Here is a 16,902-nt window from a genome sequence, read left to right on the forward strand (position 1 = left end):
TTCACCTTCGTGTCAGGCAGGTTGTGAGGTGATGTTAAAATAGTTTGTAAAGCATTTGAATATCCCAAGGGGATGGAAACATGCAAGCTTATAAAAATAACTGCTGTTTGGGTTCAGCTGGTCAAGTTCCCTCTGTGACAGAGCAAGTCCAGTTATCCCTCTAGTTATCTCTGTGCTTGTGCTTTGACTCCAGCCATTACATAACTTATCTGTATTTATTGCTAACCTCTGATCCTTCAAGTAGCAAGCAGGTTTTGATCAGCACAGAGGAGACAATATTGATGTTGGTTTAAAAAACAAAACCTAAAAAAAAAAAATAAAATAACAAAAGGAAACATACTCAGGATTTCTGGATTTTCCAGAAGCTGAAAAGAAAGTTAAACTCCATTTTCTTTGTGAGAGGGACAGTTCGCAAATGTGCAGTGTTGGGGAAAGCAGCAGAAGGAAACAAGGAGAACCCTAAAAACATGGTTTATGGTGAAATGACCTGACAAGGCTTTCCTTGGCTTCCAAGGAGTATGAGTTTGTTAAGGAAAAATTATCAGTACAAAGGAACTCTCCCAATGGAATTGAGCCCTGAAACTGTCTCATCTCTGTGAAAACTGAACTATGCAAAATCACTAGTAGTTTTTGAAAAACTTCACCCTTTTTTTTTTGCAATGAATCAATCGATGGATGGAATGCTGATTTTCCGCGTAAGTAGTGTGGAAATCAGTATATACAAATTATTAGGCGGTTCCATCTTATGAGTACATCACCTGTGCTTGTTCCTACAGGCAATAATTAGCTGCCCTTTGAAACAAACTAAAATAACCCAGTATTCCTGAAGAATGTGGCAAAGGAAGAAAGGAAACTAGATGCAGGCTCCTTCATTTATTTGAGCTTAAACGTAGCTTTCCAGAGGAGCTGTTAAAGAAGGCAGTTCACCTTAGAAACCACCATCCCTGGAATGACAGGAGTGTCAGCTCGAGGGGAACATCTCCACGGCCTCTCAGGACTTTATGTAGCTGTTCCCACTCTGCTCTTCCTCCCAGCAGGAATTTAAATTGTTTACTGGGAAAACAAACCCTTCTCTTTGAGCTGCACAAGATTCTCTCCCTGTCTGTTCCCAGCATGGAGCTTCTCAAAACACCAGGACGGACTTCTACTTTCATCCAGAACAGTGAAATACATGCTCACGTTTAGCAAATAAAGCACCTCTTTCAACTCACTCAGTGATTAATTCTGAGAGGGGAACTGATTTATTAAAAATGCGGATATTGATCTAATACCGATATCCAACTATGATGGACAAAGACTCTCTAACAGTTTGAAGTTAGAAAGTGGATGTTTATTATGACGTGGGGCAGCGTGCGGGATAGCTCCCAAATACACACACGCGCCATTCACAGATGATCACAGGGTCTTTTTATGTACAAGAGCGTTGAATACCCAAAACACAAATGCATATTCATAACTCTGGTACATCCCATTCCCTGCTTCGTATGGTAATTAGCCAAAAAGCAATTAAGCATGCGTAGTTTGTTCTTTGAAATGGGCCGGTTGTCCTTCTTATGAGGTGGGGTCTCAAAATGATGAAGTAAGATGGGTCTTCCTCGCTTTGACTTTTTAACCTTTTAGTGTTGGTGACACCTGAATCTTGTTTTCTCAAGACTATCTGATTTATGATCACATTGTGTTCTTGGAGTCTATTGATTAAGTTGACAGGCCTCCTGATTTATCAGTTCCTTAAATCTGGCTTCTGTTAACAAAGGGAAGTTTACCTCAACAATATCTAGTTAACAAAGGGAAGTTTACCTCAGCAATATCTAGTTTAACTAAAGCCCTTAATTCTTCAAAATTGATGTCTCAGAACCGCAGACACTAAATTAACCATTTTACTTGATTTAGTTTTACTAAATAAACAGCCCCATAATGTAATTTTCTCAACCAGAGCTGCTATTTTCTGCCATTTGCTTTGCTATTTGGAACGTGTTCTGTTCCAGCTCTATTTCATTTAACTTGGTGACAGTAATATCTTCAGACTGTCCCCTTCACCTTGGGCATCCCACCAGTAAATCCATCATTCTTCCTAGAAAATGGATTACTAGTTGGAAACGTGAGTCACAACGTGCAAGACACCGACAGCAGACAAGAATGTGCGTGGTCCTTTAGCAGCATTACCCCTTTTAATGTTTTGGTATTGGCAGAGTGGTGTTATTGAATACAGGTTTTCTTCCATTTTTCCCTTTCAAAACATGAAAATTCACTTATTTTCTCAGTTTTTAAAAGGCAGCTCATGTTAATTACCTGGCTGTGGCTATGCTTTGCTGCAGACATCAATATTTATAATTGGATATTTTGTGTCCCGGGGAGCTGATATCGACACTGCTGTTAGGAGTTTATAACCTTGCAAAATGAATAGTGTTGTTGTGATGGTTGTAGATGTGCCTTTTCCAACGGATAATTTACACTTTTCTGCGTAGATCAGGATCACGTTCGCTGCCGGTGCATCTGAGAAAGTCTATCTGAATTATTTCTTCTGGCAAGTAGCAGGAGTGTGTGTGAGTGAAACGTGCCTGGATGTGGTATCTTAAGACAGAACTATGCTGGAAATGTTCCTGCAGCTGTTCCTTGGGAAACATCTGTGGTGCTGGGCGTGGAAATTGGAGCATCTCCGTTTACCCTTCATGGAGCAATTCGTCCTGTGAAACAGGACGAATTTATTCTTGGGGAATAAAAGCAGGCCATGATGCACCAGTGGACATGAAATGACTAAAGGTTGTCCTTTGGAAAGCAAGGGGAGAAATGGAATACTCCTTACCGGCACAGGGATAAGGTCAGCAGCCTCCACAGGACTTCCAGAATTCCAGCTGCCTGTTATTTCAGTAGGAATAACCAATCCACTAGACTGAAATTTTTCACATTTCCAGTTGGAAGAAACCTTCCATTTGTGACAGTCTGGTAAAGAGAAGAATATACCGGCTGATGTGATCTCATCATTAGCGATTATCCCTATGCGAGGTAGAAAAGACATTGTCCCAAGATCTCAATTTTAGCAAAAGACATACAAGAATTTACGACAGCCTGGGAAAGGAGAGAAAGGAGTATTTTGTTAGACAATTAAGAGACCTCTCATCTTTTATGGAAAATGGAAGGTAAAATTGGAAAATACATGTAAATTCATAAAATAAATTTACAATATCCAGTCCTTGTAGCTAAATGCTTCCTAGCAAATAATTTTAGTCAGCAGTTGCCTAGTTCCACAGCCAGGAAGGTGACTGCCTTTCTTTTTGTTCTTTTTCTTGGTTTAACTTTTAATGACTAATTTAAATTCCATTTATGCAGAATCCCTGTGATTTTGAAAACGCCTCCTGAAATTATGCACAACCACCTTTCTAAAAAAAAAAAAAAAAAAAAAAACAGCAAAACTTTCCAAAGCCTTAAGTACAACACTGCCTGGAATTATCCTGTCAATTAAATAAAGAACCCACTTAAAGTAAGCGACAAAAATATACTGAATTAAATGCACCTCCCAGTAACAAATGGTTATTAAAGGAGGCCTCTGAGCAAACTGCTGGTTCTGTGGTCATGCTTCGACAAGCACCAGGCTATTGAAACACACAGCTGCCTTTCAGACAATTTAACTTGCACTGAAGGCAAATTACTGCCATTTGATGTCATTCTCCTGGCTCCTGGAAGGTTCCCTGTGCCGCAGTGGGAACAGCACTGGGGCTGCTGTACAAATACTGCCTGCAATGGCTGCCTACAGAAAGTGGGGGCATGTATCTGGAGCGATGAGCTAAATAGTCAGGAAGTTACATTTTACTGGATTTCTGACAGTAGCTGGAGTGGGAATCAGTGAGGATTAAGACAAAGGGTACCTGCATCCACCCCCCCAGAGAAATCACAAATAATTGTAGTCACCGGGCAAGTTCTGAAATGTGGCACAGATTTGGAGTCTTTCCTGCTTCCTTCCTTTTCCTCAGTGACCAGAGAGGGAAGTTTGAACAAGGTGTGGCAGCTACAGCCCATGAGCCACAAAACTGCAGCTATCCTTGCCATGGCCCTGGTGAAGTCACCAGGAGACTGTGCTGTCTTTACACGAGGGTTTGCACCGGGGGCAAGGCTCCTCCTTCCTCTTCTCATGCCAGAGCCATTTCCAAACCCTCCAAAATGAGGTTTCATGATACTAAAAAAATAGGTTGCACTGGACTCTTGCTGTTTGCTCCTGAGCGCTTTCTAGATCTTTCCAGCTGTGTGTGTGGAGAGAGGCCTCCATGACAACAGGGGCAGAGCATCAGGCTCAGCACAGAGCCAGCTCCCCCTGCAGCCTTCCCATCCTGCTCTGTCAGTATCAGGGATCACGGAATTCCATGGTTCCCGACATAGTATACATGGGCTCGATCAGGGCCAGGAAACAATAGGCAGGGGCCTGTCCCTGGTGTTATTTCTGGAACAGAATCCTTCTGTGTCAGTGAAAATTCTCAGTGCAGACTTGGAATTTCCTACAAGGATCGAGGTTTTAGCACTGCATGCAATTTAATTTTTAGCTGTGCTTTACAAGTTTGATGCCAGCTACTAGGAATAAGAACATTTTCTAAGAAAGAAACTATCCCAGCAGATTTTTTGACTTCTCTCTTTTAGTAAACTTATCTTGGGATTCTTGTACCAGGACTGTGGTGAAGCTGTGCTGGTATAGGGGTTCTTACATAAATAAGGCAGCTTTTATTTTCAGTAAGCATAGTGTGTGTTATCAGTACGTGGCAGATTTTTTTTAAATAAAAACAGAGATTCTGTTCTAAACTTACCGAGTTTCTATTGATTTGTGTTTGGGTCTTTTCAGCTCAAAATACTTTCTGCTCTGAGTTTCCTAAGCACACACGCTGGGTTTCTCTTTTCTGCCCCCTCCTTTCCTTATTCCAGCAGCTGTTTGAAACTCGGGGTGTGGTCACTGGGAGATGCACTGTCACTGCTCCTCTCTGGGTTTGTCCTTTGAATCTCTTCCCTAACAGCAACCTCCATTTAATCTCTTTATCAGGATGCCTTGCTGTCCTTTGGTCTCATAAACCTGAAAAAATGAATTTACCTCTGAACGCTGAACTCGATTTCCAGGAGCACCAGGTGAGAGGTGTGGAATTACACTCCTCTGGGCAGACAGGAGCTGGACCAGTGGGAACATTGCTCCCATAGCTACTGGAGGATCAAATGCCACTTTCCTTCAGGGGCTGCCGTCTGGGGAACGAAGTTTAAACTCTGACAGATTAATGAATCATTTCATCTCCTGGACTTGCTACCTCCCAAAGGGCCTGGTGATGGGAAGTCCATGCAAAGATTTTGATAGTTTTTATTCCCAAGGCACTGATCCCACTGCTCTTGAAGCAACAGAATCTGTGAGTTGTTTCTTAGTGTGTGTACACATGGAGCCTTGATACCTGTTTTCTAACATGTGTATTTTGTCTGTGACTTCTGCCTTCCAGGTGTCAACACTGCTGCGGAATAACAGGACAGCAGTGGGGCACTCGGATTAATTAGTGGCTGTAAATCGTGTGGAGCTCTTTGGGTAAGTGGTTCAAGGGTGGTGCTGTTCCAAGTGACCCCTGTTTTTCGTCTGTGAGTGTCCAGAGTGGGCAGACAATGCCTGTGTCTGTAGTGCTAATTACTCTCTGTCCCTTAATCACCATGCTTTGTAATCTTATTTCCATGTAGAAAGCCACATGCCACAAGGCCCAGTCAACACCTCTGTATCATCCCCTGCCAGTTCAATACACAGCTCTCAGCCATCCAGAACCATTCCTGGGGAACTGCTTTGGGCATGCCTGGACGGGTTTTGCCAGGTCATATTGGAAGATAGTTTTAGGAAGTCTGGTTAAAATAATGACAGTTTAATAGGATGTGCATCTTTGGGTTCCCAAAGAACGTCAGGAAGGAATTGCTGCTCTGTAAAGCACAGCACATTACAGAAGAGGTAAACTGTGTTACCTCAGAAATGCTAGAAACACTTCTCATTCTCCCCTTCCATTCACACTTCCCTGAATCCCAAATAAATGCCACACTGAAAGAAAATTATTCCTTGCATAAGGGAAAAAATAGAAAACAACAACAGATTTTGTTCGCTGACCTCACCGTGACTCTTCCTTTGCCCACAACACTCTATTGTTCTGCCAGGTCCAGACAGCAAAAGGAGGAGACTCATTTTCCCTGTTTTTAATCCCAAAGCTGCAGTCCATCACTTATATTAAGGATCCTTGAGCTTTGGTGGTTTTGTTTTTTTTCCCTTGATCCTACTGAGCTGTTTTCAACAAGTGAGTTAATACTGAGGAACAAAGATGAGGCAGGGATCCCTCTCTCCTAACCTGGGAAATGCACCATGCTCTGATAAGAGATTCCCCTCCCCTTAGGCTACATGAGACATGAAGGATAATTTTTCAGAGTGTTCTATAAGGTTTAAATTAGTAAAGGGAAAGGCATATATGAGTTAAGCAGGTATCTGAATTGATGCTTTTGGAGCTGTCATGCTCTGTGCTTACAAAAGGAATCTTTTTTGTCCTTTTAGGTAAACTGGAACATGTGTTCCACTATATACTTTCCTACAGCAGCTGGAGGAGGAAGAATATCCGTACTCCAGCTTTGTGATGGCAAGGCATACTTTGGAATGTGGGGGAAAAAAGAAGGGAGCAACCGCCAAGGGGATTTGAATACCAGAGACTGGAGCTGAGACACTCATCCCATAAACATTACCTGAATGATGTCACTGGATGGAGCTGGTTGGAAGCCGGTTCCATTAAGAGCAATTGTTAAAAGTAGAGGAGATGCATGTCTAAACCAGCTTTTATCCTCCTCAGAAATCAGTCAGTGTGCCAGCTGGTTCACCGTGGGATGGGAGGGATGCTCAGGTGTATCTGCTGGTACCTAGAGGAACTCTGGCCCACATCAGGAACACCCCGGGGAAAAGTCATACGTGTTTACTGGAATCTCGGAGTCCTTGGCATCAAAATAAACTTGAGGAAAGTGTTGGCCGTCATCGCTGGCGCTGCAGACAGGGACTGTGCCTCGAAATAGAGCTTGGCAGAGCTCTCAGCACTGTCGATAGCTCGGTGGAGAAGGCGGGTTTACTTTTCCAGCCTGTGACATTTCATAAACATTTTCTGTTTGTCGGAGCAGCAGAACCTCACCAGATCAAACCCAGCACTAATCTGCTAGAGTCACCGCCCCAGACTTTTGTCTCCAGTGTGTACACACATCCGATAGCTGCAGTTTCGGTTTGTCCTGGGACATTTATCCCTTTGTGTTTGCCCACAAGCACATTGGAACAGCCCCTCAAGTCCTCCAGATGATGATTTGTTTTGTTTTATCTGGTCCTGAGGACTCCATTAAACTGAGAAGCCCTTTGATGCAGGCTTTGACTTAAGGGGTTGATCCACCACCTCTCTCCTGACCCATTGGGCCTTGGATTCATTCCACAGGAGGGGAAGCTTGGAAGTGCACATGCCAAAACCACGGCAACACCAGGCTGCAAAGAAATCTCTCAGGCTGAAGTAGGACACGGAGGGGTTTTAAATCCAGACAGGTGTTTGGAACCCCCAAGGAACAACATAAGAAGAGTCCCACAGAGATACACGGGGAGTTTGACCCGCGGGGACTGAGCGTCCTCAGGCTGCTCGTCAGGCCAGCGTTCATATTTATCCTGTATCGGGACACGGAAGCGCCGTGGGACTGAGGGTCTCCGCGGCCACTCTCGACCGACCCGCGCTCAAGGCGTGCGCGCGCAGGCTCGTCATGGTTGCCAGGGCCTGGAGCAGTGGGCGGGGCAGAGGCAGAACTGGTCTGGCCAATCAAAACAGACTCGGCCTCTATCGGCGGCCAATCGCCGCCGGTAAACAACACGCCCCTGCACGAGGCGGGGAAGGGGGCGGGCCGAGTGACGTCACGGGCAAATCAGCGGCCTGGAAGCGCGGGCCAATCCGAGCTCGGGAGGGTTTGGGCGGTCTTTTCAAAACGGATGAGGCGCCGCTGGTGTCCCTTTAAAGGCGTGATGCGTCCCCCGCTGTGTCCCTCCGCGCGGCCTCGCCGCCTTCCCGCAGCAGCGCGGTGCCGCCCCGCTCCCCGCTGAGCTAAAGCTCCGCGGGCCGGCTGCGCCCTGCCCGGACCTCGGGGACCAGTCGGGGCACCGCTGGTGGGGGTTGGACTATTTGACTTCCGTGGGCCGCCTCACCGGCCGGGATCACTCCGCGGGGGACAACAGAAGCCGTGGGCGGGGACGCGGCGCCACCATCTTGGAGCGGGACCCGGGCGGAGCGGCTGGAGATGGTGTTGTGATGGTGCCGTGACTCCCCGCGGGGGTCCAGGCCGCCCTGCCTGGATGCGGGGTCAGCGGCCGAGCCCACTCCCGTCCTCGCGGTGACGGGAGCCGGGCTCGCCTCCCCCTCCCTGAGCGGTGAGGGCCGTGGGGGGGGCCCGGTGTCCCCTCGCCCCGGGCCTGCGGGGCCCCTTTGTTTCACTGCTGCGGAGGGGAAGGAGGCGAAGAAAAGGGAAGATGAGCAGCGAGGCGCTGTGGCTTTTCAAGCAGCTGAACCTCCATCTGGAGCTGGAGGGGCGGTTCCAGCCCCGCGAGAAGGGACTCAGCCTCATCGAGGGCGCCGCCGAGGTGGGTGAGGGCATCTCGGGCCGGGGGGGGGGGGGGGGGGCGGGTGCTCCTCAGGGCAGAAAAAACATTCCAGAGGAAAATCCGGCTAATGGAATTGAAAGTGCGTTAGCTGCGGAAACTTAACTCTTTTCTCTGTATGCGCCGCTTGCCTTTTGTTTTAATTCTCTCTTCGTTTGTAGGTATTAACGTTACATTATCCAAGCGCTGCAACCTGCAGGGCAAGCAAAATATTTAGGCGTTTAGCATTTATCATTTAAGCTTAGAGTGAGCGTAGGAGAGAGAGGTTCCCTATTGTTTCCCTCAGGGGAGCTTCCTGCGCGTAACAAACGGCAACCACCGGCTTTTCAGTGGTGAGGTCTGGGGAAATGAGCCCAGAACCCCTCAGTGCTGAGCAGCAAAACGTAAATAGACCATAAACGTCTCCACGTTAACGACCGAAGTTCCTTACTGAGTTCAGGGCAGGCTCATTGTGTGCCTTCGGTCTTGCGAGTTCTTTGGGAACAGCCTTAATATTTAACCAAAGAAAGAAAAAAAAATCCTTGCGATAGGTCTGCTTGTTTGTTGTGAAAGCAGTGCTGTTGGTTAAATATTGACATGCAAGGCAGAGAACTATGTGGTCATTTCTAAGGTCAGGAGTCACTGTGTATGCCTGCTTTTGGGAGCTTAAATAAGTCTTAAATGTATCTTAAAATAAGCAGGTGGAGAGTAAGAAAATGTGGTTGTGCTGGCTATTGCACCAGTGAGACTCAGGACCTGGCTGTAAGCTCTGAACCGTGGGTGTGATTCGAGTCTTAAGGGTCTAAATTTATTTTCTTTTCAAGTTAAGTGAAATGAAGTATTTAAGGAAAAAATTGCTTCTATTTGATCTAAATAAAAGAGATTTAAGGAGTGAAGCACGGTGATTGCTGCTGCCACAGAATAATTCTGATTTCGCCTCTCTTGCCATAGAATGAAAACACCCTGTGTTCAAGACAAAGGAATGCCAAAGTGGAAGATCTTTGGAGTCTGACCAACTTCTTTGGATTTGCAACTGAAACGTTTGTTTTGGCTGTCAACATTCTGGACAGATTCTTGGCTCTTATGAAGGTATAAGTGTGGCTGTTGATTCATTCTGTGCATTCAGCAGCAGCTCTGAGGTCTCCTTTGTGGACCTGGAGTTGAGTGCAGCTCCTTGTACCTCTAAAGACAAGTAACACCTTGATTTGCTTCCTCTAATAAATCTGTAACCATCACCATGTAGATGTCTGAGTAAGGAGAAATTAAGGGAAACAAACCAGTAAGTGTTAGAAGCTATCTCTGGGTACTCTGCTGAAGTTTAGATTAGCCTTGGGACAGACACCAAGTGATCATTTCCTGGTTTTTATCGTGTTTGTGCTGCTTTAAGGCAGGAAGCTTGGACCTAAACCAGTTCCTTATTATTGGATCAGCAGAGAAAATGAAGTTGCATCAGTTCTCTGGTCTGGCTGTCCTTGAAGTGGCACAAAATGTTACGGTGGTAGAGGGGAGAGAAGAGCAGAGGCAGGAACAAGCTGTGGAGGGCCGGGGCTGCCCAGAACAGGCTCAGACTGGATCTGTGTGGGCTGTGAGCGAGGGTGGGTGAGCACTGCTGCTTGGAGGAGCAGGGAACTGCAGTTCCCACCGCGATTTATTTGTGTAGTGCTGGGGAACAACCGGAGGAGAGGCTGCTCAGCTGTCAAAACTTCACTTCGTCAGCCCCAGTGGACCGGTGCCACCTGGTGGGCTCTGCCAGCAGGGGTTTGCTCCGGCTGAAGTGATGGAACTGGTTATGGCTGGGGGAGGTTTAGTGGAGATCAAGTCTTTGGTCGTAGGGTATTCCAAGCACAGATGCTGTTTAAGCACCGTGTTGATGGGGGGTGATGTATTCATGCTGGTTGCTCTCCTTTTTAGGTGAAACCGAAGCATTTGTCTTGCATTGGAGTTTGCTGCATCCAGCTGGCTGCCCGTGTCGTGGAGGAGGAATGCAACATCCCATCTGCTCACGAAATCATCCGGATCAGCCAATGTAAATGCACTGTGTCTGACCTGAAACGGATGGAAAAGATAATTTCAGAAAAATTGCACTTTGAATTTAAAGCTACTACTGCCTTAACCTTCTTGCACTTGTACCATACTATTGTACTCTGTCATACCTCAGAAAGGTGAGTTGGTGGTGTTTGCTGAGCCCTTTTTATTTCCCTCTAAAATGGCTGTAGCCTTGGCAGTGGAGGAGGTAGTTCCTCAGTTTTTGCTTCCTGGCAAGGGAATGCTTGTTGATCCAGACCCTTCTCTTGGATGTCTCACAGGAAAGAAGTATTGAATCTGGACAAGTTGGAAGCACAGCTAAAAGCTTGCAACTGCCGTCTAGTCTTCTCTAAAGCAAAAGTGAGTAGAAGCAGTTTTTTGTAGCTTCTGAGGAAGTTTGTGATGGCTCTGGTGCTGAGTGCTGTTTTCTGGTCCTTTTAGCCATCTGTCCTGGCCTTGTGCCTTCTCACTTTGGAAGTTCAGATGCTGAAATCTGTTGAGCTATTGGAGATCCTTCTGCGTGTTCAAAAGCATTCAAAGGTGAGTATTTTCAGTGGATTGTTTTCCCAGTTGTTTGGAGTGACACTGTTAATGATGGGCGATGTTCCTTTTAGGTCCCTAAATGTGTCCTCGAAGGTTCTCTTAGGCTGAGAGAAGCAGTTAAAAAGCAAGCTTAAATGTATAAAATCAGAGAAACTGCTGACCCAGTGTATCCTTTAACAGGCAGCTGATTGAACTCTGGCTGTGTGTTCTGGAGAAACTTCCAGTCTGTTCTGTGACTGCTGGACTGGTTATTCCTTTTGCCTGAATAATTAGACCGGAGGGAATGGCTGGAGCTGTGTCAGGGGAGAGTTAAACTGGATATCAGGAGAAGGTTCTTCCCCCAGATGGAGGTCGGGTACTGAACAGGCTCCTCAGGGAATGGGCGCAGCACAAGCTTGGCACAGGTCAAGAAGTATTTGGACAATGCCCTTGGGCACAGGGTGGGATTGGTGGGATTGTCCTGTGTGGGGCCAGGAGTTGAAGTCCATGATGCTTGGATGCTTGTGGGTTCCTTCTAGCTCAGGATATCCTATGAAGTAAAACAGGATTCATGGCCTCAAGCAGGCTGCGTGCTGCCTCCACTGATGGCCTAGGAGCAGCTTTTTACTCTTACAGTCAAATTGAACAACCCCAGTTTCTTAAGGGATGGAGTACAATATTAAAGTACAATATTATTCTATTTTAAAGTGGTGGTTTAAATTTTTTCTTCCATTTTAAGGTAGTTTAAAAACTTTTCACTTCCATTTGGGAATGGAATTAAATAAAAAATTCATTCCATTTTAAAATAGAATAACCCTTGTTTCATTTCTCCTTTGGAAGTGATAATGAAAATGGTAACAAGGATTGACAGGCAAACTGTCAACCTAACTCTGCCTTGAACAGGGACTTGTCTGGAAGGTGTGTAGGAGTTGGTACTTCACCTCCAAAATCAACTTTGACAAAAGTATCACAGTTATGACTCACTTGTCTTGACTGAAGTTTTTTCCGGGTCTTTTCCAAGAAGGTCAAATGGAGGGGAGGAGTTATCCTTAGAGACTGTGTGTTACAGACTAACTTCTGGGTTCTTTTTTTTTTTTTTTTTTTTTTTTTTTTGTTTTGGGTTTTTTTTTTTTTTTTCAGATAAGTGATAGTGACCTATTTTACTGGAGGGAACTGGTCTCTAAATGCCTGGCAGATTATTCTTCTCCTGAATGCTGCAAGCCTGATCACAAAAAATTAGTTTGGATTGTTTCTAGACGTACAGCCCAAAACCTGCAAAACAGTTACTACAGTGTTCCTGAGTTGCCAACAATTCCAGAGGGTGGATGTTTCAATGGAAGTGAGAGGTTGGTAGCACTTGGTTGCTTAATTTGTTGGGAATTCTCCTTTTCCTGTAGTGGTCATGGCAACTCTGTGTAACTATGGCTTAATCATTGCTTCTTGGGGAGAGAGAAAAAAAAAAAAAGTGCTAGCTCTAAGAATATTGATGGGCTTGGAATGTGTCTTCAGCAGATGGAAAGAAGGGGGAACTGCCATTGTGGTGTTCAGAGGTGCTTGGCCGGGCCGGGGCGGCGGGGGGGGCACTGTTGGTTTTAAGGCAGGAAGGCTTGCAAACGTTTTCAGTCTGCTGAAGGAATTCATGTTTGGTGTCTGGAGTGCTGGCTTCTTGATTGGTAGGATATTGTTGGCATCAGGAGAATTGTGCCTTGTTAGGATTTCAGCTTTAGGAGCCTTAAGGAGCTTTAGGCTGGAGGAGCATTTAGGTGTGGGATGTGTCTACTAGGAACAGAAAAGCGTGCAAGCAGCCCGAGGATTGAGGAGTACTTTGCCACTTTGAAGGGGTTGTGCTTTGTTAAAATTACCTTTCCCACTGTTCCTTCTAGTGAAGACTCCTGTGAAGACATGAGCAGCGGGGAAGAAAGCCTTAGCAGTTCTCCTCCGAGTGATCTGGAAGGCACCTTCTTCTTTGAACTCAAACCTAAAAATAAGTGGCAAACTCTCAGCTGTCAGTCTTAGCACTGAGTCTGGATTGTATTAGGTGGAAGTTTTCAGTGCACCGTAGAGTCTTTTGGCAATAATAAATGAGGTGGTGATCTGTAAACTACATTAAGGCAAAACTTGCTGTGGTATATCAATGCTTTGAATGCCTGCCTTGATTTTTTTGTTGTTGTAATTTTAAGGAATTAAAAAAAAAAAAAACAAAAAACAAAAAAAACCAAACCCCACAATATTCTTTCAGGTCCCCAGATCAGCAAAAAAGAAAAAAAAAAAAAAGTTGTTGTAGAGTTCTGTTGTTAAGAGCCATGAATGTAGTTCTGTACCTGGTGGTCCAAAACCCTCAGCAGCACAACACCTGAGTTGATTTCAGGGTGTTGCCCAAGAAGCATGAAGCAAGAGTGAGAAGCTTTCCTAAGATTCAAATGGGAAGCTCTTGGTCAATGGAAGACATTTGCCCCGTGGGGTCAGTCAGTCGAGGGAGAGGCCCAAGAGGAGCTGTGCAGTTGTCCTGGGATGTTCTCTGGATTCAACAAGACAGAATCCCAAGCTTCGTGTGATTTCAGTGTTGATCCTGCTTTGAGCAGGCGATTGGACTGCAGTGCCTCTCGAGGGTACCTCCTCCCCTTAGTATTCTGGGATTAGATCCAAGCGGCTGAGTGGATTACATGGAACAGTGCGTGTACATAGTGCCAGGCTGGAATGATTTACTCTTCAATGGGCCAGACATTGAAACTGCTTTTCCTTTTCAGCAGGGTCTTGAGTTGTGTACTCCTAGTAGCAATTTTTGAAGCTTGGCTTTTATAAACTTCAGGGATCCCTATTTCACACCAGGAGTATGTGTGGTAAGCAGAAGGTTTCTAGTCAATATAGTTTTCACTTTGAGATAGTATAAATTGTGTGGCCAGGAGTAATTCCATGTTTTCTTTAGTACAGATATTTTTACACTGAGATTCACATTGTATCCTTCAGTGTGTTTCAAATCTTAACATGTCAATTCATGCTATTAGCTTAGATTTCTTAACTTGGTAAAGCTTGCTAAGTCTACATTCCTTTGAATATTTAACCCTTGTAGTTGTTTTTCAGTATATTCATGTTATTGATTGAGTCATAATCAGACTTGTTTGCATGCTGATGTAAAGCAGTTAGTGCAGGAGAAGTTGAAATTACGCAGTAAAATATCAGGTAAATGTGATGGTGAAATTGTTAATGTAATGGTTTTTCTTCTAAACTTTGTTATCAAAGCACAAAATCCAGTGTTTCTCCCTGGTGAGGACATGGCTAAAGCAGACTAAAGTAGCTCAAAGTAATGGTGTGAGGTGTGGTGGTGCCGAAGTAGAAATGAAGGAGCAAACAAGCTAAAAGCTGTTTTGTAGGTGCAAGCGTTGCTTTAGAAAGGTAAGAGTGATGCTGTAAGTCCATAACTGTTATGTGGTTTCAGTTTTCTAAAAACACACAAAAGTTTACAAAAAGTGTATATGAAAATGTAAATTTAAAAAATGTACAGGAAAAAAATTTAAAACAAAAAAAAGAACCGAAAGTACTGTATTTTTTTACATTGTATGTAACTTTTTGTAGGTCTGTGGCATGTAGATAGTAATTTATTGTGTACTTTGTATGATACAAATACTGTACCTCTGAAGACTTCTTGCTGCAAGTCTGCTCACTTTCAGGAGTGCTTGGGTAAGGAACCTACTGAGTCTTGTTTCAGTTGAGAAGAAAAATAAACCCAGTGCTGTATTTGTTACCAGCTGTGAGTGTTGGTCAGTTCCTTGAAGCTTTTGGCTTCCTTTTTTTTGTGCTGTGCAGGGTGTGTGACCCTACAGCTGGGTTCCAGCTTTCCTAGGAGTTGTGGCAAGGAAAAGGGGAGACTGCACAATACTGGACGGGAATCTTACCTCAGCTTTGCTCCTGCTGAGGCAACGTATCCTGTGCTTATTGTGAGTGTTGTGCTTGGCACATTTGCACATCCAGAGCTCCTACTAAGGGTTGAGGGTTGTTCCAGCTGGATTCCTCTTGGTTCTGCAGGAATTGTCCTTGCTGCTGTTCCGTATAGTGAAACCTGGTCTCGGGATCTGCCTGCATCTTGTCAGTCCGGAGCACTTGCAGGAACTCATCAAAGGCACAGTCGAGCTCATGTCCTGTGTGCAAATCCCTTCTGGCTGGTAGCTTACACATAGCTGTGGGAGCCTGTGGGGGGCTGGGGCTGCTCCTGCCAGAGCTTGGAACAGGAAATACACCTTCAGCTGCCCCTTCAAAGGTGCCCGCTTGGGTGTCAGCTGGAGCACCTGCACTGTGGGTGGGCTCAGGGAAAGGTGTGAAGCCGTGGGCTGTGTCCTGGGATTGCACAGCTTGGGAGACTTAACAAGGCTTGAGGTGTGCCATTCAGCCCCTTTCAAGTTCATTCCTAGGAAATTAATCGTCTTGGGAGAACACTGTAGGTTTCACTTCTGTGGTTGGAATGATGTAGGCTCGACTTTGATTTTACCAGGTCAGGTAGCTGCAAATCCCCCTGAGGAGGTTTGCCAGGCCTCCCCCAAAGAATGGGGATTTTGGTGGTTGGCCTGTTTGCAATAGCAGAGGTGTGCATGGCTTTTAAGTGCTGTTTGGGGCTTGCCTGTACTGAGTGGTAGAACTTGGAAGTCTTGCGGTCGCGGGAGTTTAAATGCGTGCTCATTTTCATAACTGCTCTGTCAGTAAGACTGGTTTGGGTGGGGGCTGAAAGGCAATGTTTTTGTGGGGAGGCCGTCTCCTGAAACAACTCCTAGCTGTGTCGTTTCTGGGATGTTATTTCTTGTGCTGCTGAGCCAATTGGAAGCATAGTGCTGAAAGTTCACCCAGGTTTCTGAGAGCACCTTGAGATGTCATCCTACTGCTCTCCTGTGTCTGGACTGGGCCACAAGGGATCTGAAGTGGAAGCACGTCTGTTCCTGGTGAGTTGTCATTCCATAATTAAATAATTACAGTAGTGGCCTTTTAAACAGGAAACTTCCCCACCACTTGATGACATATAGCAAGTGACATGCAGCAATAAAGCATTCAGAATAAATCAGTGCATTCAGACTCTGGTCTTTAACAGCTCCCCCTTTTTCCTGATGGAATAAGAGGAATATTCCTGTCAGTCAGAACTTAGAGCACCATACACTAAAGGAAGGAGTAGAACTGAATGGTCTTGGACCATCTCTTTGATTGGACTAACAGGTGAATGAGTTATTCTTGTGATCTCACTTGGCTGTCAGGGCTTTGAAGGTCAGCAAAATGGGAATCAGTAAATACTTGGCACATACATAGTAGTATTTATCTTAAAATACATGTTGCAGCTGTGGGTGTCACATGGCTGTGGTTCATGGTGCAAGCCTGTGGCTGGTATAGTACATCTCCTGAAAGCAGAAAGTTGCCATAACAACTGAATGAAATCAATTAGAGTAATAAGCAATTAAAATCTCATCCTCAGTGTTGCATAAACATAGCATTTTGCTCATGAATTATTTGAGATCTTGCCTCTAGACCTGTACGTTCTGGTTCTGATTTGCAATCTCAACCATTTTTGAATTAATGAAGCATTTAATTTCTCCTTCAAAGAGTGCTGGTGGGTTTTTTTTTTTTTTTGGCTGTGGCAAGTAGGTTCCTCATCAGAGATGTGAACACTGTTAAACTTCTAAATGGAGGAAATGTTTGTGGTGGGATTTCCAGAGTGCTCAGCACTGGCTTTGTTTCCACCCAGTGAAGTCAAGAAG

The 16,902-nt window shown here is 45.1% G+C and overlaps 2 protein-coding genes across 2 annotated transcripts in view; both read left to right on the forward strand.

Moving 5' to 3' along the window:
* The window catches only part of SEPTIN11 (septin 11), a 79,546-nt gene extending 73,993 nt beyond the window's left edge, over positions 1 to 5,553 (forward strand). Inside the window, exon 10 of the mRNA XM_066318312.1 lies at positions 5,460 to 5,553. Within this exon, the coding sequence (XP_066174409.1) occupies positions 5,460 to 5,514 (55 nt within the window). The 3' untranslated portion in view covers positions 5,515 to 5,553. The remainder of the gene's footprint in view (positions 1 to 5,459) is intronic.
* A 2,689-nt stretch (positions 5,554 to 8,242) lies between these two features.
* CCNG2 (cyclin G2) lies at positions 8,243 to 14,915 on the forward strand. Its single transcript, XM_066318316.1, has 7 exons — positions 8,243 to 8,626; positions 9,575 to 9,712; positions 10,535 to 10,785; positions 10,930 to 11,008; positions 11,090 to 11,188; positions 12,311 to 12,516; positions 13,054 to 14,915. The coding sequence occupies exons 1-7, from the start codon at positions 8,516 to 8,518 to the stop codon at positions 13,184 to 13,186; spliced, it is 1,017 nt and encodes a 338-aa protein (XP_066174413.1). The 5' UTR covers positions 8,243 to 8,515; the 3' UTR covers positions 13,187 to 14,915.
* Positions 14,916 to 16,902: the final 1,987 nt, after the last annotated feature.

This window comes from Sylvia atricapilla, chromosome 4 (assembly GCF_009819655.1).
Source record: "Sylvia atricapilla isolate bSylAtr1 chromosome 4, bSylAtr1.pri, whole genome shotgun sequence".
In the NCBI taxonomy this organism is placed as follows: domain Eukaryota; kingdom Metazoa; phylum Chordata; class Aves; order Passeriformes; family Sylviidae; genus Sylvia; species Sylvia atricapilla.